Raw genomic sequence first — 23,535 nt, 5'->3', positions numbered from 1 at the left:
GAAAGAAAAAAAAAGACGAGAAGAGAAGGAGGACAGAGAAAATGGGAAGCAGGGGTTAGAAAGCATCCCCCTCCCTTGTCGCCAAGCAATGGGACAATGATGGCGGCTCGCCGGCCAATTAATAAAGATGGTGGGGGATGAAGCCCCAACACGAGAAGACCATTTCACAGCTGAGGGGCTCTTTCCCTGCCTCATCCATTTCTCTGTCAAACACCCTGCTCTGCGGACGCTTGCTTTCCCCTTGCCTCGCCAACTGCCGCCAAGGGACGATGCGGCCTGGAGTGTAATATTGCATGTGGTAGAACAAGGAGGGGGGGGGATTTTTTTGTTTATGGTTGAAAGTTATTGCCTTGGGGAGAAGGAAACCTTGCTGCAAAGCCAGGAATGGAAATTAAGGATCAACAGAACAACTTATAATGCAAGAGGATGGGCAGTGTGACGAAGAAGAAAAATATTCAAGGGAACGTTGACTCAAGGATGTTTTTATTATTGATAAAATATCTTGACTGATACATATCTCATACCCAGTTTCAATAATGTCATTGCAAGATATCCAATAATAATCAAACTGAAAAATCTGTCCAACGGCCTTGCCATGCATATTTGCCCATAATATACGTATATTAACCATACGGACACAACCCATCAGAATCACAAAGTTCGTAATGCGCCTTCATGAACGTCTGGTAAGAAAAGAAAAAAATCCTTCCAAAATTGTAAGCCTTTATAAACAAAATCTTTCTATAGTAAATGTTGTACCTCAAAAAACAATAAGGCTTCATATGAACATTTTCTTTGACCGTAACACGTTTTTTTACTTTTACTTTTCTTATTTTTTTAGTTTAGTTTTTGTGTAAAAACGTATTTTATTGTAGAATATTGCCATTGCCAGGTCAGCGAGTGAGGCCAAACAGTTGCAGTTTATCAAAGACAAGGTTGATCTGTGGGCAATAAGCGGTGAAGAGGCTGCGGACACTGTGTCAACGATTAAACAAGCACTTGAGAACTTGGCCAAGCATTGTCAATCTTCTCTCTCTCTCTAGCTCGTGCACACTATAAATGTATCGATTCGTTGACAGTGCTGTGGGGGAGTTGTGCCAGGAAAGTTGTGCCCGTCATTGTGGTGTTTTTGTGTCTGTTAAAAATATCTATCCTTTTGCTATTGAGCTTTCGTTTCAACAGCTTTCTGTTCCTATCAACGTACAGATATTGACGGTGCTTGTGAATAAACAGGCGAACAATACCTTTAACTAAACAAACAAAGTGTTCACATGCATTTGCATTGGTTAACTGCATGGCGCAATATGAGTTACATATATTCATTCGTTTTTAAAATTGCAAGCTAACAACTAGAAACTGAGCAGTCACAAATAAGGGAAATATAAACAAGAAACAGAAATACAGATAGTTCTTGGCATTTAGAAATAGATCAATACAATGTAAAAAAATTAATATGTTCCAAATTACTGACAAACAATATCATTAATACAGCCTTTTTTTAAATTCTTCCATTGTCTTTTTTGATATTCTTTGCTCCTTTGTCTGCTCTCATACACTGAATCGTTTTATTGTTTTGAAACAGGGTTATGTCAAAGAACAAAAGAGGTGCACAGACGGCGGATACCAAAGACGTATTATTATTATTACCTGATAATTCACATGTTGTTTATTGAACCGTGTCGAAGCCCGAACATTAAATTGGACAAAATCGCAGTGTCGTCTGCGTTAAAGCCCCCCGCCCCCTTCCCAAGCTATAGTTATTTCCGCCCTTCGCTTCGCCTCTGAAAATGCTCTGTACTTGGTCAGTTGTACAAAAAGAAAAATGTAAAAGTATTAAATCAATCAGTTTTATACATTTTACAACCTTCTTTATACAGTGATAGACCTGGTTGTACATAGTGTAAAGCATGGAGCTTGCATTGTGAACTGAGAAATGAAACAAAATTGCATCGATCTCGAATAGAAATATCAGTTGAAGAGACGATAAAAAAAAATAAAAAAAATAACAACTAACCTAGCATCAGTTGTAAAAAAAAGAGTAAAAGTATGAAATCAAATTAAAGCAATGTTTCAGTTGTGATGAGTGAGAGACACAACAACAACAACATAAAAACTAAAAACAACAACGACAACAACAGAACAGAACAGGTAACACAAACCTGACCGAGAGAAGATTAACAGTGGGAGGGAATAATGACAAATAAAAAATAACAACTCCGAAGAAACTTGACACAAAGTCATGTAAGCTAAACGCACATCAAAGGGATCTCAAATAAAACAAAAAACACCGTATCAAAAAAAAACATGGCACCGGAAAGGAGCTCAGAGAACAAATACCAGCAGTTATTGCATTTCTACAACTGCCTTTATAACATATTCGACAGGCTATCGACACCTGAGGCACAGGTTGAACAACACAATCCTGTTTTTCCTCTCCCACATTTTTTTTTCCTTTTCCATTTTCAAGTCTACTTTTAAAGCCGGTGCTTATTGCAACAACAACAAAAAGTCAACAAGCAATGGATTTAAAGTGAAAAAAAGGGAAAACTCTTGTTTTCTTTTTAAGATACTCAATTTTAAGGCTCCCTCGATCTAATTAATGACCTCATTTGGTCAGTCTTTATTTCATAAACTCAGCAATTTTACCTTTATTTCAACGCTCCCTTTCTGTTAAAATCTCATTTGACCAGATTTTCGAAGGTCTTGTACCAGAAACACCACTGTATTTTGCGTGGCTTTTGGGGCATAGCTGCACATGCCCCAATACCACAACCCGCGCCGAGTTAAGGAGTTAGGCCTGTTCTCTCATAGCAGAATCTATTGTTGTCTGAGCGGCGAGGAAGTACAGGGTGACCCTGTGCATGTTCAGGGCAAAAGTTGTGACAAAAGTCTGATCGATTTTATTGCTGTTTCCTTGCGTGTGAACAAAGCTGTTGGGAGAAGAACTGTTGAAAGCGTTTGCTCTCTCTGAATAATTACGCAAGCTCGAGTGACACCTTTGATCTTCTCTCTGTTTCATTGTTTGCTGGGTTCGACCCTTGAAGTATGGTTTTTGTTCTGTGTTGTTTGCAGAATTATTGATACGCCACCCCCTGTTTAAAGCTTCATTATCATGTCATTCATTGTGCATAGAGTACAGTTTTCACCGCCCTTCTCCAAGCGGTGACACTTTTAAACAGGTGCCACAAAAGGTATCCGCTCGGATAGACATACATGTCATACTCAACTTTTTCAAACAGGCAACATTTTATTTAACTTTTTGAGTATACCGAATTGAACTGAATATAAGAAAACAGACGGCCGTGGTAGGCTGTGGCCAGTGTTACAACAGATTGTAATTAAATACCTATATTCATTAGCAACAAATGTGCTGTTTGAATTATTAGGTCTTACAAAGAAAGTGATGACAATAGTGACTGCAATGAGATGCTGAATGAGATACATCACACACACACACACAAACAACGCTGAAAGGCAAAAACAGAAAGACATACAGACAAAAAAAAAGGAGAGACAGAAAGACACCCAAATTGAAAGAAACCGCTGACAGACTGAAAGGCAGAAACCAATGTACAGGACAACAAGAAGAGACAGAGAGACAATTCTCATACACACTGACCGACACCCCACAGCAGACACACAAACACACACACAAATAAATCGTCAAAAGCCCTTACCGGTGCTGAAGAGGACGATGGCCTTGAGACAGGAGTATTCAGCCGAGTCCACGTGCAGCACCTTGAGCTTCTCCACCTGCTCCTGGAATATCCTGATATGGTCCATGAAGGCCACCACGCGCTCCGCAGCCATAGGTGAAGCGTGCAGCCCGGCGGCCGCCAGCAGGGGAGCCACGTGCAAGGGCATGGAGCACTGCGCGGCGTTCAGCACAAACAGCTCGCTCCAGCCCAGCCGCAGCAGCGCCACCTGGTCGGTCACCTGCAGGTCCGGGAAGAAAGGGATGTTGCGGGCCCACTCCACGGCAGAGAAGAGCAGGCGGGCGGCCAGCTCGCAGATGTTCTCGATGCCCATGATGTTGGCCTGCTGCATGGAGCAGTTGCCGAAGCGCGAGGTGGGGTAGGGCTCGGCGCGGAGCAGCATGGAGATGTAGGACGACAGGTAGGTGTGGCCGTTGAGCGGGTCGCCGTTGGAGAAGGCCATCTGCCCTGGGAACGGGTGCTGCGACGGTGGGATTCGGCCTCGCTGCACGGCTGTTGGGTGGGTGGGTGGTGATGGTGTGACAAGAGGAGGGAAAACGTAGGAGTGGTGGGAGGTAAATTATTCCGTGTTTTGTTATAAATTGTAGGATGGGTCAGTTTTGGAATAGAATGGTAGGAACATTTTAGTTTTTAAAATAAAATTCAGGTTGAAAATTAGATTTAAAAGAATTGGTGGAAATTTAGAGACAGGTTTAAGAATTGTCAGGACATTTGAAGGAATCAAGGAGCATTAAGGATGGTTGGTCGTCAGGGAAGATCAAGGTTGTGGTTGAGAAGACAAGAAGCCAAAGGGTAGACATGGACACGAAGAATAGCATTGGTGGTCGTCGTGGGTGTCAAGGAGCGTTAAGAATGGCAGACGCAGGTCGAATGAAGATGCAAAACACAGCCCAACAGACAATGTGAAGGCAGACGATGTAGATCGGGGTCAAGGTAGTGGCGAATATGAAAAAGAAAATATACCTCTTGTTAGAAAATGTGACCTGACTTTTTCTTGACAAAATCATGCAAAAACATTGTCAAAAGCACCGACGCAACATCTATAAGAGGTCTTGCTTATTATGTCAAGTTATATCATACATGCATAATGTCATGAGGGTGTTTTTTGTTTGTTGTAATTTCTGTTTTAACATCATTGTAAACTTGTCGCTTTTCGTAATTCGTGTGATTTCCCTTCTGACTATCAGGGGGGAAACAGAGCTTAAAGGCTGTTGAGTTTGGCATTCTAATGAGCATAAATATACGTCAAAGCAACATCAATTCATATCAGATGTTGTTATAACTAAGAACAATACAAGGACGATTTGCAACAGTATTTCAAAATGAATTGTAAATATGTGACATGAGTAAAATAAATGGTCATATTCATTATTGCATACAATGTGTATACGTGCTGACGTTGGAGCTAGAATTGAAATATACAATACAATACAATACAATAATCTTTATTCGTCTCTAAAAGAGAAATTACAAGCTTGACTGTGTGTCTGTAAAATCAATCATTAAATCAATCAATCAACCATGCATGTAGTAACATTCACATCGCATATTCACATCATATCGTTGACACGCAAACATTGTACCCACACACTTACTAAAATAAGCCTCCAAATATGCCTGTTTGCATGGGGTGGACATGGGGGAATATGTATATACGTGCGTGCGTGCGTGCGTGTACGAGGTTTAGTAAATGAATACGTGAATAAATGTGCGTGTTGCAGAGCACGAAATGAGCATGTGAAACGCACCCCCAGAAGAAACAAAATTGGCATGAGAAGAGACGACCCAAGCAAATCTTCTAATTACAACTCAAGTCATTTGTAATTCATTTTAAGACGGTACTAATCCACAGGATATAACATTACACGGATACTTGCAGAGACTTATTATTTTTCCTTGTACCTGGATTAAATATCTGGCGAGACTGAAAGGACACACGAAGAAGACTTCGCTGACACAAAAAGTAAATCGTATAAGGCTTTCCTGTGTTCACAACATGCAAGATTAACGGTCATTTGTTTCTGCTACTTGATGCTTAAAATGCTTTCCTTCGTCTGTCTAAATGGGATACTTATGTACCTTTCCCTTTGTTGTTGTGTTCGTTTTTCTTTGTATTGGTTTTTTCCCCGAGTGTGTCCTTCCGTGCTCTTATACAATTGTGTGTGGTGTGAGTTTGTATTTTGTATATATGTGTGTTTTAATGGGCCTCTTCTGCGATATAATGTTTTTGTTCCAATTCAACGTTTGACTTTATATCAATCTGAAATGACCCAAACCCAACCAAGCCATCTTCAAGTATACTTAGTTGAATACATATTCAACGGGTTTTTTTACAGCAAAAAAAAAGACTGCAGTGCAACGCATACACCTCAGTTTCTTGCGCCTCCACAAAACAAAATGAAACCCCTTCTTCGAAACAAACAGAACACTTGCAGAGTCGTCAGCGACTTAATTGTGCGTGTGACAACTCCATTGCATGTTCTATTCGCCACCAGCTGAACAGAACAACGCCGGAGGCCATTTTGCTCACGCGCGTGTATAGTTGGCCGAGCAAATCTATAGCCATGTTGCAAAACCCTCGTATCGATGTCACTTAAGCGGCGAAAAGCACTCTTATATACGACTGTGTAACAACTACATTTACTATCTTACCCCCTCTTTCTTGTACACCATGATATGTTCTGTATATATAGTATTGCTTTTATGATAATGAAAAACATGCCTTTGTCTGAAATGTATATTATTATTAGTTTTAGTGTTAGTATTAGTATTACAATGTAGTATTAGTATTATTATTATTAATAAATCAAACTCACCCCTATCTCTCTCTCGCTCTCTCTCATCCACTCTCTTTTTAATTCCTCAAATGTTTCAAGTCCCCTCCCCCCCCCCCCCATCCTCAGACTCCCTCACCACCTTTTCTTTCTTTTATAGCCTCTTCCTCTCTCCCTTCTCTCCAACACCCAACCATTCACCACCAACACTATCCCCCCCTCCCCCTCCCCCTTCCCCTTCCCACCCTCATCATTTTCATTTTATTTCTCGCTCTCTCTTTTTTGCCTTGTTCCTGGTTGTGTGTGCTCTTTTCGTGCTATCTGAGAGTCGATAATTTCTACCGCAGTGGCGTTATGTTTGAGCTGCAATCCGACCTTTGGACATATTTGTTTTGGGGTTTGGCATCCCGCAGTAAAACGGATATCCATTTATCCGGGTTGTAACTTATGATTAGACCGCTACCGCTCCGTGCATGTGTCCGTCTCACAGTCAGTGTGTCTGTCTTGTCTCGCTCTCTCTGTCTCTTTCATTCTATCTCTTACTCATTCCCTCTCTCTTTCTCTCTGCCGAAATATTTGACAGACACTATACTAAATCTCTCAAAGGTTTGAAGCTCTATAATAAAAAAAACAAAAACCGATGACATCAGATACATGCATGTAACAAGGAAAATGTTACTGGGCAAGTACGTGACATACATACAATTTTCTACTTTGTCGGAAACTTGTAGGTCCCTTGCCAAAAGGAGTAAAGAAATTGCTTAAGGGAATTGGAAGACACAAGTTTTTGATATTTTATAGAAACAGACAATGATAGCACAAAATCGAGTACAGGAATGCGATGTAAAGAAGTACAAATATAAAGTGCTTGTCACATATCGATGAAAAAAAAGCACAAAAAAGAAGCTGAAAAGTCAGTTGAAAAATGTTTGAAAATCGTTCATGTGAACAACACTTAACACTCGAAAAGTTGCACAGAATGCAAAGAACTTCAAATGTGAAAGGGCGCAAGGGAACACAATAAAACCGATGATATAAACAGGGACATAAAAACAGAAGAAAGAAATAACCAGTGTCGAAAGGGGAAAACCAACACAAGTATGCTTCTTTGAACTTTGAAGCAAGCACACTACAGTAGCAACGAAAGAAGAACAGAATTGTGTTTTAACGAGTCATGAAGATTTATATTTGCAAGAAGTGACTATACAACCAGACAAAAACGACAGATAAAAAACTCAAAACAACATTAATTGATAAATGAAGCAATAATAAAACGGACTACAATAAAATAGAAAACTACAAAGGAAACAGCTATGAAATAAATACAATCAATTACAGTCAATGAAAATAAAACAAAATTGAATTAAACAAAGCAGTACTTCAGGTGCATCAAAAACAAACAAAACCGCAACAGAAACGTTTTGGATGTCTCGCAGTGGAAAACGGAACGGAAATATACGAGGGTACCTTCATGAAAACGGAAAGGTGCAGTGACGACAGAAAGAAAAAACAGAGAGAAATGTTAAAGGTCTGACCTGCGTAAGGGAACAAGGGTAAGTGGGCCGACAGGGTGTAGAGCTTGGGTGGAATTTTGTCTATGGACATAAAGCAAAAATAAAGAGCCACATTATTCCGAGTGTTTGTCTATTGTTATAAAATGCAAAAAATTAAGAGCCACATAATCCGGGTGGTTTCTGCCGGCTGAAGCTTCGCCCGTGTAATAAAAAAAAACTCATTGCATGCACACGCTCACTTCTACTTTAAGATTTAGACTCTTCTTTTAAGATAGATTTAACCTTTAATTTGTTATGTCTTTCTTTGAACATCGGTTTTTACTTTTTTAATATCTTTTGCAACATCACACATTTTGGAAAAACTTTGTAATTCAAAAGAAAATGACTCGACATTTTGGCCGAACGTTGTTTTTTTTTTAAATAAGAATATTAAACACGGAAAACGAGTAAGACTTGGAAGAAAATCCGAACGTAAAACAGCACCGTTTCTTCTTGGGAAGACAAAAAATAAAGGGAACAAACGACTTAAAAGTGGCCAAACCAAAGAAATAAAAAAAAGGGAACAAAGAATAATAGTTTAGAAAAATAACACCCACAAATCAATTATACAAAAATAAGTGGAAGAAATCAAATGTCAGAAGGTCTCAATAGAAAACATTGGGTTGAAGAAAATGATATAGTAATTTAACACGCAGTCGAAGACCAAACATAAACGTTGGGGAGAGATGGGAGGGGGGGAGGGGGCAGACAGAGGAAGAAAACGAATGAAGGTACCAGAGAGAGAGAGAGAGAGAGAGAGAGAGAGAGAGAGAGAGAGAGAGAGAGAGAGAGAGAGAGAGAGAGAGAGAGAGAGAGAGAGAGAGAGAGAGAGAGAGAAACAGACAGACAGACAGACAGAGAGACAGAAACAGATAGAGGAAAGACAGAGAGACAGAGAAAGAAACAGAGAGATAGAAGAGAGACAGACAGACAGACAGACAGACAGACAGTCAAACAGACAGAGAGCAAAAGAGACAGAGGTGGACAGAGACAGACATAGATAATAACAGACAGACACCGCCCATGAACAAATAAATCCAAAAGGAAGAATCAACCACGAAACCAACTGATCAGCAGCAACTGAAAGAAGACAAAAACGAAGACGACTCCGCAGTAGCAGAAGAAAAGAAAAGACAAGAGCAAGGAAAAGAAAACCAAAGCCGACACCCCTAACTACAACACACAGGAAAAACAAGACGGCAGACATAACTGCCGGTCGTTGTTTAGACTCTACTCCTGTAATATTTCACAACACAAAAAAGCTGAGGCGAAGCAACAGCAGGAATGTACACGACGGCACAGGAAACAGGGCCGGAGGGACGGGTGGAGGGGAGAGAGGGAGGCGGAGGGGTGGGGTGGGGTGGGGGATTTGGGGTGGGGGTGTAGGTAGTTGAGTGATAACTTACGGGACACTTTGACCTTTGAGTTGTCGCGGGGACCGAGGGTTGAAGCAGCCGAGTGCGGGGTAATGCGCAACATCTGGTTTGCATACACACTGGGTTTTTTTTCTTTTCTTGTTAGTAGGTTAGACAACCCTGAAGGGAGGGAGGGAGGGAGAAAGAGAGTGTGCAAAATAGAGAGAGAGAGAGAGAGAGAGGGGGGGGGGTGGGGTTGAGGAGGAAAAAGGGGAGGGAGAGAGGTCTGTGTTGAAGAATGAAGTGTTCAACTCTGTCTATGGGGTGCATGCTTGTGTGTGTGTGCGCGCGCGCGCGTGTGTGTGTGTGTGTGTTAGTGTGTGTGTGTGTGTGTGTGTGTGTGTTAGTGTGTTAGTGTGTGTGTGTGTGTGTTAGTGTGTTAGTGTGTATGTGTGTGTTAGTGTGTGTGTATGTGTGTTCGACTGTCTGTGTCAAAAAGGCAGATGGGGTGGGTGCAGCAAGCAGACGGACAAAGAGAGAAAGACACACAGGCAGACTGAAACTGCGGATAAAAACAGAAAGAGATATTAGAGAGGTAAAAAGAGACAGAATGACACTACAAGACAGGCGTACACACAGACAGACAGACAGACAGCAGGACAGAAAAGGAGCACGAAGAGAGCACTATACAAAGACACAAAAACAGGATCAAACACCACAAGACACACTATACTCGCACAAAGCCACCACATGCATGATGAGGTTACAATGTACAGGGCGTACTTCCTTGTTGAAAAGCTGATATGAGAACCAGTCAGAATCTAATAATATTGTTATCATCGCCCAGAGCATTTTCTCGACACTCCATGTTGTAAAAACCGCATGAAACTCGCATATGCAAATCAGCGTGTCCTTTTCAGGGTCACAAGGCCAAAAGCTAACACTTAACAAAAATAACATAAAGATTGGGCGTTAGGTCTCATGTCCATGGCACGCGCTGTGTGCTGTGTTTGTGTCATGCATGCTGCAGAAATGACATAAAGATCGACGGATAATAAGGTTTCATTAAAGTCCACGCAAACTAAGCAAACATGCGCTGTGTGCTGTGTTTGTGTCATGCTACATTTCTTGTCTCTTGTTTCTGAATCTCAAGCGTATGATATACACAAAGTAGTAGTTGTATACAACGTGTTCAGAGGATACATTGTATAGAGTACCAAACTGAATAGTTAAGTAACGTTACTAAAGCGTTACTCTAAATCTATAACATATATGAAACGCACACTATGCATATATAGTAGTCATACAATTGTGTTCATATATACATGGCTCACTGAAGCATATTCAACAATGTTAACAGTAGATGGTTTTGTGATGCTGATGTTATAGTAAAGCAGTTAAAAACTTCGTTCAAGAACAAGAGCATTAGCACATTATTTTCACTGAATTATAAATGTAATCACTGACATCCCTTTATATTCACTGTTCCTCTCATTCATATTTGTATTCAAAATATACTCAGCAACACCCATCACCTCAGTAACAAAAGGCCGCGATACAAAAGTGCTACTATTAAATCGCGTTCAGGGAATATGCAAGAAAAACAATTTACTTTTACCTACAGCTATTCTATAGACCCCCAAAATGAGCGTCCATCGGTTTAACACAACTCGCCCTCGTTCGCAACGTGGATGATATCCTGTTTTATATGTTAGTTATTTTTGTAGTCAATACCAGTACACATCCTGCTTTTGTGTCGTTATCTTAAATACCAATGATTGTTGCTTTGATGATTGTGCAAATGACTAAACCACTGCATGTTTAATCCAACTATGATGCAGTAAAACGAGTGCAGAGCAGTCCGACTCAAACACTTATAAATTTGTCGTGACAATGCAACACTTGCTCATGCAAATATAAAGCAAGAACAAAGGAATTGATAAAATGTGATAGCTACAGCAGTTTACATATATCTAGGAACATCTAAACGCAGGAATGACTTTAACGGTCCGATAAATTGCACACATCACAAGTCAGTGAACTCTTTAACTTTGAATGAAGTGCATGTATATTTGTGTTCAGGGTAAAATGAATCATTAAAAGTGACAATAAAGTGTAATGTTCACCTTAGCGAGAACCATGTGGCAGTGCGAGCATTTGATTGCAGTCTGAGAGAGAGAGAGAGAGAGAGAGAGAGAGAGAGAGAGAGAGAGAGAGAGAGAGAGAGGGAGGGAGAGAGAGAGAGAGAGAGAGAGAGAAGAGAGAGAAAGAGAGAGAGAGAGAGATATAAAGAGAGAGAGAGAGAGAGAGAAAGAGAGAGAGAAAGAGAGAGAGAAAGAGAAAGAGAGAGAGAAAGAGAGAGAGGCTAGAGGGAAAGGGAGAGAAACAGGAGACGGGGTGGGGGGGGGGGGGGGGGGGGGGAGAACGGAACAAGGAATGCTCGGAAATAAACAGAAGATAATGATTCTAAAGGAAATTATTCCCCTCTAATTCAGAGAGGAGCAGAAACAGTTTTCATTACTTCTTCGATACAAATTATTACAAACGATTAAACACAACCGGAACTAAAGCACGTATACGCGCCCAATACAAATAATTCTCCGTGACAAACAAACAGTCATCATTTCAGTAACCACAACGATAAAACCCTCTGTCAATTATGCCTTGTGATCTTAAAACTTGACTGAAACAAGATTAGACAAGAAGAAATGAAGGCCTGGCACATTAAATATATTCCGCAACATTCCACCGATAAAATATTAGCACCCACTATAAAAACGACACTGAGATAAACCGGTCAGGCTAAATAAAGGAGCAGAGCAGTTTTAAGTCACACGCAATAACGCGCATTTATATACAGCCTTTCTCACTACTAAGCCCCACCACGAAACAGGCTTCTCACTACTATACTAAGCTCCAAAAGGGCACCATGACATAAGCCTGACATTGCATTTTGCAACTGCGCGTGCATGTGGTTACACTAAACCGATGGGCGATAGGAATACCGAAGGATGCATGCGTATACTCTCTCTCTCTCTCTCTCTCTCTCTCTCTCTCTCTCTCTCTCTCTCTCTCTCTCTCTCTCTCTCTCTCTCTCTCTCTCTCTCTCTCTCTCTCTCTCTCTCTCTCTCTCTCTCTCTCTCTCTCTCTCTCTCTCTCTCTCTCTCTCTCTCTCTCTCTCTCTCTCTCTCTCTCTCTCTCTCTCTCTCTCTCTCTCTCTCTCTCTCTCTCTCTCTCTCTCTCTCTCTCTCTCTCTCTCTCTCTCTCTCTCTCTCTCTCTCTCTCTCTCTCTCTCTCTCTCTCTCTCTCTCTCTCTCTCTCTCTCTCTCTCTCTCTCTCTCTCTCTCTCTCTCTCTCTCTCTCTCTCTCCTCTCTCTCTCTCTCTCTCTCTCTCTCTCTCTCTCTCTCCTCTCTCTCTCTCTCTCTCTCTCTCTCTCTCTCTCTCTCTCTCTCTCTCTCTCTCTCTCTCTCTCTCTCTCTCTCTCTCTCTCTCTCTCTCTCTCTCTCTCTCTCTCTCTCTCTCTCTCTCTCTCTCTCTCTCTCTCTCTCTCTCTCTCTCTCTCTCTCTCTCTCTCTCTCTCTCTCTCTCTCTCTCTCTCTCTCTCTCTCTCTCTCTCTCGTGCCCTCGTGCACGTGTGTGCGCGTGAGTGCGTGCATGCATTGCAGCAGGGAGCTAATAAAGCGCACACATGTCACACAGGGCCTGCATGCATGTCACAGGGATAACGATAGTAGGGGCCTACTTTACGGCCTTAAAGGTACAGTTCTGTCCGAGTGCATATATATAATTATGCACAATAATGTTCACCACCACAAGGCTTTCTCACGGAACTATAGAGGATCTATTCACTTGGACATGTATCACAAATCAAAAGCGTTGCAGTATCACGTGCACAGTGTGAGTTTAATGCTGAATTAGCAAGAACAAGAACAAACTCTTACTTGTCTTAAAAAAACAAAACCACACCCTAAAACAACAGAAATTTGCCTTTGTTAAGTTTAGCAGATAGACATAAGGTATCACTAATGAAATGAAATTATTTCAACACCTACAACAAAATTCCCACTCTGCACATCACGGAAGCGGTGATACTGATGATTTGTTCATGTGTCAAACTTGAAGGATTTTATCAGTCCGTGTAAAAACTTGAACAGATCACTGGTAGCGAACATGATCCGGCGCTCACAAGATGGGGACTGTGCCTTTAAAAAAAGCGAACGAAGGCCACGGGGGGAGCAGCGCATTGCGCTGGCTGTATATCGCTAACAGGGTTTTATTTACACAACTTGTGCTTGATATATACACCATGACTCGTGCAAATTCAGAGAGAGAGAGAGAGAGAGAGAGAGAGAGAGAGAGAGAGAGAGAGAGAGAGAGAGACAGAGAGACAGAGAGACAGAGAGACAGAGACAGAGACAGAGAGACAGAGAGAGAGAGTGAGAGGATAAAAAAAAAGAAACGTATCTTGCTTGACAGGGGCGGCGCAACGACAGGTCACATTCACTCAGGAAGTTACACACACACACACACACACACACACACACACACACTCTCTCTCTCTCTCTCTCTCTCTCTCTCTCTCTCTCTCTCTCTCTCTCTCTCTTTCTGATACTGACGGCTGTGCCAATCATTTAAGTTAGAATAGTAATCAACAGTCTCTCTCTCTCTCTCTCTCTCTCTCTCTCTCTCTCTCTCTCTCTCTCTCTCTCTCTCTCTCTCTCTCTCTCTCTTTCTGATACTGACGGCTGTGCCAATCATTTAAGTTAGAATAGTAATCAACAGCCATTAAGCTTCTTTTTAACTCACACCCCGCACCATTTCTTTTTCTCATCCTCTTAACCCGCGTTCCTGTATCCAAAGACCTAATTGCAACATGACAGATATCCCATCATTCTGACGCAATTTCATCGTTAAAGACAAACATGAAAAAATATAATCTGGGCTAGTTTTGAAATATTTTTCTCTTTACTCAGTCGCAGAAAAACAGAAATGCAGCATGCAGGCATGTCAGAGCAACAGAACTTAAAGCGCTTAGCAAGATCCTGTTTCAAAGAAAAGCAGAAATACATGCACGGAGGTGAGCGCAAATGCTCGAGGCACAATCCGGTTTTTTTAATTAAAATAATATGCGTGTCAACCGTGCATTTTGGCTCAACTCTGTGTATGTATATGTGTATGTGCTTGTGTATGTGTATGTGCAGGTGTATGTGCATGTGTATGTGCATGTGTATTGTGTATTGTGTATATGAATTGTGTATATGTGGATGTGTGTATGTGTGAATGTGTATGTGTGCGTGTGTGTGACAAGCTATTACTTCTTTTTGCATGTTTTTATCTCTCTTGTTTTTTTTATAAGGTTAGTGAGGGAAGGAAAAAATAAATAAATGTGGGTCAGAGATCACATTGATATTTCATTTGACATTGTTTTTTTCTTATAACATGATAATGTTTTAACTTGGCTAGTGCGACTGAGTGACCGGATTTTGTGGGAGGCGCGAGGATTCTTACATGCACGTGCATATAAAGAGATGACGGTTTGAAAAACGGTTCGCGCGATCACGTGGGGAGGGGGAGGGGGGGGGGTAAATCATGAGTGTCGGACTTACAAGCAAAGCTATCATGATGTCGTGTCAACAGAACGTCAAACATGATGAATATGCCCTACATCCCCTTCGACGTCTCTCCTCCATACCCTCAAGAGACAATTAAATTATATATATATATATATATATCTATATCTATATACGGCTTGTGTGTGTCTGTCTGTGTGTTCGCTATGCACGGCCAAAGTTCTCGATGGATCTGCTTCAAATTTGGTGGGCATATTCAGGTAGACCCCGGACACAATCTGGTCGATGAAAATTTTCAACACGTGCTCTCAGCGGGCAGCGCTGAACCGATTTTGGTTTTTATGGTTTTTCTGTACATCCATTCCCAGTAACTCTTCCTTATCTTCTCCAGTGTTTTGCGCGTTTATCTCCCTTCCTTCGTGTGGCGTCAATCGCGTACGGTGCGCCACTCACCCGGCGAAGCCGGCGTACGGTGCGCCACTCACCCCGAAGCCGGGGTACCCGGCAAAGCCGGGTATTCGGCTCTACTTCTTCCCGGCGAAGCCGGTACCCGGCGAAGCGGGTAATCATCTAGTATATATATATATATATATATATGTATATATATAGTCATACTCAAGAGACAAATTATATATAGCCAATACCAGACTGGTGAGCTGAATGTGTTGGTTTGAAAGATACAATATTACTTCCTCATTAACAAAAACTTTCACGGATCGCGTCATACTAAAGGCACGTTAAAATTGATATTGATAAAAACAGTTACAAATATATAATTGAGATACGATGTAACTATAAAGTATAAATTGCGCAAAATGAATGAACACATTGACAAATAAATAAATAAATAATGAATAAAAGAATAAATAAACAAATGAATACATAGGCTACATAAACAACTAGGAATCCAGCTGGCGTGTAAAAAGTCAGTGAAAGTAAAATGGATCTCATGTATATTGATTATTTTCTTCCTTTGAATAATTTTGAAAAGATCTTAGAACTCAGGAATTATAACATCTGTGGCCGAATCAAGTTGCTTAAAATGTATTGTACGAGTCTGCTTTTCTTATCACTTACTCTGTAATAATCTCAATAATATAACGCAAACACCAAGACAATATTTCTAAAGTTCAGAGTGTGTACACCACATCAGCTACAAATATTACAATTAGAAAACTCATGCATGTTTGTTATAAAAGTATGCCCAAGAGGACAGACACCAAAAAAGTTGACAGATGTAGGATCTGCCAAAAATATTTCACAAATGGCGCTTGATACGTATAAACACACAAAAATCTCTTCTCTATTTCTTGTGAAATAGAAACTATGTAACTTGTATAGAAACAATATACCTTGGCGCTTGATATGTATAAACACAACAAAAAAACATCTCCATTTCTTCTTGTTCAGTGCATGTTTTCCTTGACTTGATGTCTTTTTTGTTGCTTTTATATACTTTTTCTGGTTTGCTTTCTCTTTAGTTTAAAATGGCTCTACTAGCATTTTTATTCAGTTATTGTCAATAAAGAAGATCCTGAGACTTTTGGTTTTCTTCTTATGTTTCTGCAGTCTTTCCCTGGCATGACAATTAAGACCTTCGTAAAACTTAAACATTTCTCTCTCATTTTGTTGCTGCATTATTTCTAATCATACAGTTCGAGCGAACAACTTTTCTTTTAACCAGCTGAAAAATGACACAGAACAATAGTAACGATTTTGGCAGCTTCCATTGTAAACAGGAAAAGAAAGTTTCTACTCCAGACGTGTTTTGATAATCGCACTCCAATGGTTATTACAAGGTGTTGAGAACATTAACCACGAGTTGGTGCATTCACAATCAATATTTAAACATGCAGTTGTGTCAATATTACACACAAAATATTCCCAAAGATTTCCAATGAATCGCGAGAAAAGTGGGTGAAGAGACATTTATTTCGACCCAGAAACTGCAGACAGACAGTGTGTTCAATAATCGTGCAGATGTTATTGTTTTTCGTTTTGTGCTGCCGTGTGAATGTGTGTGTATGTGTGTGTGTGTGTGTGTGTGTGTGTGTGTGTGTGTGTGTGTGTGTGTGTGTGTGACCCAATTTCTGACTCCCATGTCTTTGTTTGGAAGGTCTTTTGTCATATTAGGGCCAACGTATTGATCCACAATACATATAAACAGACAGGATCTGTTCCAGCTTCACTTCTTCATTATTTCTTCTTAAAAACTGTCTTTCTCTCTTTAACTTTCCCCGGAATAAAATAAACAAAAAAGAGTGTATTTTATGATCAAGTCTTTGTTCTCTGCTCGACTTCCATGCAAAAAAAATAATGTATTATTTGAATTAATCTTCTCTTTCTATCCATCACTTTGTCTGTCCTCTTGCGTCCCCTACCACTCTCTTTTTCTTCAAACTAATATATATGCAGCCACCCAGTGTCCCACCTTCTTGTCATAAGAGAAAGCAAGGTCTTATAAAGCATTAGGACGCGTGTGCATATTTTGCAGTCAACATCTGCCAGCGGGGGGAAGGGAGGAGGGGTGAGTGAAGAGGGAGAGTTCTGAAAACAAACAGAAAGAGGGAGAGAGGGTGATCTGAAAACGGAGAAAGGGGAAGAAGAGAGAAGGAGAGAGTTCTATTAATAAGAAAGAAGACGGAGGAGAAAGAGGAAAGGGGGGGGGGGGGTGTATGGAATAAATGACAACAAAGTGAATGAGGGGGATGCGGAGAGGGACAGACGAGAGCACACACCGTTTGTCCACCGCGCTCTCGGGGCGGGATACCCGTCATTAAACGGGTGGGGCTCTCGCTATGGGGGTGGGCTGGGAGAGAACTAATCGGAGAGCTGCCGTCCGCTCGCAGAGAAACGGGTAGCGGGCGAGAATCGGGTGTAATGATCAGTGCAAATGATGATGATCGGTTTAGCGTTGAGGGTGTTCATTTTGCGTGTCATTGCCACTTTGTTTACTAATGCGTGTTGTTTAGAGCGGCATGTTTTCTTGTTATAGAATTGTACATGCTCGATCGGTTGTATAGTGCAATTGATTCTTGTCGTTTAAAACTGTCAAGAACAAAAATGAAACATTTGTCTTATTGATGTTGGAAATACTGTTCTTAGTTCGGAGTTAACAACGCGTTTTGAAAATAGGCCGAAAATGAAACCAATGTTCTTTTGTTTTTGATCATGATATTTCTCCTGAGACTATAGCCGTACGTTTACATTGCCAGTTTTAATGCCAACTTTGTTATGTTCGGAGCGAACTTATTTAGAAATAGAAAATAATTCAAACAATTGTTTTAAAGTCCTTCACGGGGTTTCAACATAGCATATATTTTGCTTCCATCCAATAGGTCAGTATGCATACTTTTTCACGTTAAAAAAAATCTACTTACATAACTATTTTACCTATAGTTTACAGAAAATCTGATTGTGCTTACTTTAAATTATAAAATCATATTTTCAGATAAATGGCGTGCATGCTTATTTTTATGACTTTGATATATGTGACATTGTGCGATATTAGGCTATCTAAGACAGGTTTTCTTCATGTTGACTTTCAATTTGTACTCCCATTTGTCATGCATTTAACAAAAAAAATCGCTAATCAATTTCTTTTACCATACTATTCAAAGCTAATAATAATTCTAAAAGAGAAAATGTTGATTTCTAACGAGATAACGGTAGAATAGGTTTTACTCCCTTTTAATAAATGTGTTGTGTGTGCGTTGAAGTCCTGATTATAGATTACAATGACTAGGTTTACAAAATTATACTCCAGAGCAGGTCCTTGATTCAGAAAAAAAGAGGCCGGACGAGGATCAACGAGATACACAGAAAAAAAGACACCCGATACGACGCGTAACTAAAAACGACGTTTGAATGAGTTCTAGACTTCTTACATGAACAGAATACGAGGAATACCGAGAATTATGTTCAACTGAAAAGAATACTCGGAAAAACATAATGACGCTCTAAACGTTTCCGCAACAACTGTAGAAGGACTTCTACTTCTAGACACGATAACCTGAAAAGAACAGATGTAGCCTATACGAGGAATACGAAGAATATATATACGGTTCAACTAAAAAGAATAAAACCAAAAAGGATGCTATGAGATTGAGCTATATGAGGGGTATGAACAAACAAACAAAGAGATGGGGGAAAAGAGTTTAAAGCAGTAATCACCTGCGGCAAACCTACCTTCCCGTCTCATGCCGCTCTTGAGGCATTTCTTCAGCCGACAATACTGACACTGGTTGCGGTGGTGCTGGTCTATGGGGCAGTTCCGCGACCCTCTGCACGAGTAGGTCAAGTTCCGCCTCACTGAGCGCTTGAAGAAGCTCTTGCAGCCCTCGCAGGTGAACTGTCCATAGTGCTTGCCCGAGCTTTTGTCCCCACACACCACACACTCTACGTGCGCCTTGTTGTTGTTGTTCTCCGAGGACACGGACGTCGGGGTGCCTCCATTCTGCTGCGAGTTGGGCGACCCCCTGGATGTGTCCGTGCCGGGTGGATGCGAGGATGGGGTCACCACGGCTGGGGGAGGGATGGGAGGGGGTACGGCGGTGCCCGGGGGTGGAGCGGCGTTTCCGGCGGGACCCATATCGTCCGAGTGTTCCCTCCAGACAGCGACGGGGGCAGGCTGGGTGGGAGGCATATCCATGGCTTTCCGAGCTGTCCCTATAGCGGTGGGACTAGGCGCGTACACCTAGCACACACTGCCGCATCAAGTCTACTTTAGTGTTGAATTTTCTTTCTAAAACAATCCCCCACAGTAGGGGTTGTTTTCCCTAAAAGATCACCTCAAAAGTACTGGTCAGAATACAATGAATGTCTCTGTCAAACACGGAACAGCGTAACTTTTTCCAGTCCAAACTGCGACACAAAATTATGTGCCCCTATTACCATTGAAAATTACGAACTGAAGTTGAATTCACAGTTAATTTTCTTCCTTCAGCTTTAATAGAAACAATTCTCAAATCAGCTTCTTCTTCTTCAGCTGTCACAAATATAATTTACTTGTAACATATATATCTGTAAAATCGTCAAAGGTTTGAAGTTATAATTTACTAACACGTAATTACTAACACAAAGAAACACAGCCGACCGAAGAGCATCCGAGTTGGAAAACAATGGCTGCAGTCCAGAGGGCAAGGAGCCAAGTACTGTGCACTGCAATGCAAACCTCTGACACCGATAGAGCAACTTGGCCTAAGGTCCTGCCATAAACGTCGTCACAACTCCTAATGTCAAGCAGCCGAACCATGTAAAATTCGTCTCCGCTCAAAACACCGCTCTGACACACTGCAGGAAGCGATGACTCGGAGGAAAGACGTTGAGAAGAATTGCAGTGTCGAGGGGAGAATAGGACAAGTCTGCAGTCAAATCAAACACCGAAGTCTACACATTGTGTTTTCTTCAAAGACAAAAGTTGATAATCGAAGTCTGAAAATCCTGTTTTCTCAATAAAGTCAATATACGACGAAGAACACAATGTAGAAGTCCTTGGAATCGTGTCTTCAACAAGCATCACACGACCAAGAAGCAGAGTGGAAAAGCAGTAACTCCGACTAGCAGAAGAAGCGGCGAGGTTAGGTGTTAGGACCCAGAAGAGCGAGTCCAGGCTAGTGGAAGACCTCGGGTTAGGACCTCTGCTGCCTTGCTCGCTGCCTGCATGGAATGAAGACCCAGGCAAAGGAGGGAGGCGGCCCCAGCCACTCACTGTCGTCTGCTACAGTGTCGGAGAGGAGAAGGAGGGCAGGGGGAGGGGAAGGGGGAGGAACGAGGAGGTGTCACTAAGCAGTGGTTACACCACGGAGGGAAAGGGGAGGGGGGTTGAGGGTTGTGTCACTGGCAGTCAGTTCTGGGAGCAGGCAGCTCGCGACCCGACCACTCACACGGCGCTAGAGGGCTGAGCTGATGCCGTTGTAGTGGTTATGGTTGTGGCGACGCTGATGGTGGTGGTGGTGGGGTGAGTGTGGGTGGAGGGAGGAGGGTTTGTAAAACCCTCGTGGCACCGCCTCAAACCACGCTTCTTCCGTGTCCGTGACTGTGTGGAGCTTGACTCTCAGTCCTCGTCAACTCTTGAAAAGTGAAGACTTCACTTGACTCCTCACTTCTAACTTTCTCGGTCTGATATACGCCCTTCCAGTGTCTTCACGCTTGACTGGTCGCAACTCTACTGCTGCTTACCCCCCCCTCTCTGCTCCATTGGGCGAGCAATGACCTCGTCGGGGCAGGTCACAACCACGCTGCACCGCAATGTGCAGTCAGTCAAGTCACTGCAATAAGCCCCGCGCTTTAAAACCGCTGAGCTTTTACGATTCACTCTCTACACCACCGCACCAACAACACAGCACTGTTTGTTACTGCACTCTCAAGTTCTTCCGCTGTGGTGTTAAAATCCAAACACGCTCACTTCATCGTTGTCAGCAGTAAAAGTTGATCTGTGGCGTGTCCTTTTTTCAACTCGTTTCACCCATTTCACTCTGGTGTTCTCATCTCTTGCACTTTTCTCGGTTAAAAGTCTTCAAGAGGATGGTTTTGACAAACTCGGATAGAGAGGTGAGAGCGAGTTACTGGGTCTGATGTAGTGTAGCGCTGAGACCGCAGTGAACTGTTGTGCTGTAACGCACACGCACACACTCTACTGCACTCTTGAGGTCGGGGGTCCCCGGTGGCTCAGTGTACAGTCACTTCCCGTAGAAGCGCGGCCAGAAAAGTCGTATGGTAGAGGGAGTAGTGTTGTCTGGTTCAGTGTTCGTGTTAGCGGAGACAAGCGCTGGAGACTTGTACCCTTGTCTTTTGGGGGGTCGAACTGCAATGCAATGCACTCTGTCTGTCTGTGCAACTAGGCGGCAACGAACGGCCACGCTGTCTGCTAGTGCCTCTTCTGATCTCTTTGACACGAGAAAGTGGGCAGTTTCTATGGCTACAGCCTCCTTATAAGGGTGACAGTGTCAGTTAGAAGCACGAGGGAAGGGGAGGCTGCCTAGTGGCGCTGACAGCACGGCTCCGTGTCGCAACCTCCGCCCCCTCGGGCCCAGACAGAGAGGCAAAGGCCGCGTTCTATTGGCTGCGCGCGCGGGGCGGGTAATGGAGCGCACGCCAGGCCCTGCCCCCGATCACTGTATCGCTCCGCCGGGCGCGTGCTGAACTCGGGGTCACGGGCCTGTCTGGGCCAATCGCCGCGCCGCCTTTCCTCTCTGGGGCCGCCCCGGGCCGCGACAGGGGGCAACTTTCGCTTGCTCCGCGCGCGTGGCACTGATGATGATGCCGAGAGTGATGCTGAAGGGGAATGGTGGTGGTGGTGGTGGTTTAGGGGGGAGTGTGGCTGTGGTTGTCGCTGTGGTTGTGGTGACGGTTGCACAGCAGTTTTAGCGTCTTCATCACGCACGCGTTACTTGAATACATCTCTCTGACTTGCTAGTCTGAGACTGAGAGAGAGAGAAGAGAGAGAGAGAGAGAGGTTCTGGAATTGTCACAAAAGAGGAGGCCGAGACAGTGATAATCAAAACGTGATGAGAGCGATCCGTGAAAATAACAGCGCTTGACAAGCAATGGTTTCACCACTGCCTGCGTCTCGGTCTGTGGTGGGTGATGGAATGGCTGCGCTTAGAAGTCAAATCTGAGTTGATAGCGTGTCATGCATTTGTGTGAAATTGGTGTGACTGTCATCTGTTTTTTTCCCAAAATTTGTTCTCCATTTTTGTGTGTGGTCTATTTATTACCCAAGTCAAATGTTACATTGTGTGTATCATCAGACAATGAATAGCTGGCATCGTCGTTGTCGTCTATTCCTTTGTCATGTTTTCCCCTAGATTCTTGACTTGACTTGACTTATTCCTGTAGACTCCCTGTGGAGCATAGGGCCGCCTAGATTCTTAATAATTAGATATTTTTTTCTTCTGATCGATGTATTCATTTTTTGATTTCGTTTTGTCTGTGTGTTTCCATAGTCATGCAATTTCTGAATATTGTGTATCAGCAGTCAGTGTAACTTATTGGCATAGTCCTCATCGTCGATTTCTATGTCGTCTTTTCTAGATTATTATTTTGTTCTGATCAGTGTATTCTTTCCTTGATTCCGTTATGTTATGAGTCTGCAGGCTGACCAGAGTTGCATGGTTGCTTTCATCTGTATGTACGTACACAATGAACAACTACTATAACCTTACATTCATGTAAAGAAGCTAACACAAGGCCTCTTTCTGTACTTGTGCTTTGTATAAATGTATATTGTCACTTCAAACAAATAATATTGGAAAACATTAAACACACACACACACACACACTCACACACACACACATACACACACACACACCATACACACGCACACACACAATCACACACACACACACACACACACACACACACATACACACACACATGCACACACACACTCACACACATACACACACACACATGCACACAAACCAAGAATGGCATAAATAAAAAGAAGTTATAGATTTGAGCCAGACACACATTTTTACACATTATTTATTAAGTTAATTTTCTTTCTCTTCACTTTCTGATAGCTGCATGCATGGGTACCATCAAAAACCGTGAAACACGGGT

At 42.2% G+C, this 23,535-nt stretch overlaps 1 protein-coding gene across 3 annotated transcripts in view; it reads right to left on the bottom strand.

Annotated features, from left to right (window-relative positions):
• Window positions 1-21,870, bottom strand: part of LOC138983377 (nuclear receptor subfamily 2 group F member 1-A-like) — a 67,373-nt gene extending 45,503 nt beyond the window's left edge. Inside the window, exons 1-3 of one of the 3 annotated variants that reach the window (XM_070356755.1) lie at window positions 19,158-21,870; window positions 8,026-8,085; window positions 3,678-4,208 (exon numbers count right to left, since the gene is read on the bottom strand). In XM_070356755.1, the coding sequence (XP_070212856.1) occupies window positions 3,678-4,208; window positions 8,026-8,085; window positions 19,158-19,620 (1,054 nt within the window). In that variant the 5' untranslated portion in view covers window positions 19,621-21,870. Of the gene's footprint in view, window positions 1-3,677; window positions 4,209-8,025; window positions 8,086-19,142 lie in introns of all 3 variants that reach the window. The other 2 variants (XM_070356756.1, XM_070356757.1) reach the window with 2 other exon arrangements.
• Window positions 21,871-23,535: the final 1,665 nt, after the last annotated feature.

Source organism: Littorina saxatilis, linkage group LG1, assembly GCF_037325665.1.
Source record: "Littorina saxatilis isolate snail1 linkage group LG1, US_GU_Lsax_2.0, whole genome shotgun sequence".
Lineage (NCBI taxonomy): Eukaryota > Metazoa > Mollusca > Gastropoda > Littorinimorpha > Littorinidae > Littorina > Littorina saxatilis.
The sequence above is the reverse complement of the archived record's forward strand: the minus strand, read 5'-3'. Positions and strand labels throughout refer to the sequence as shown.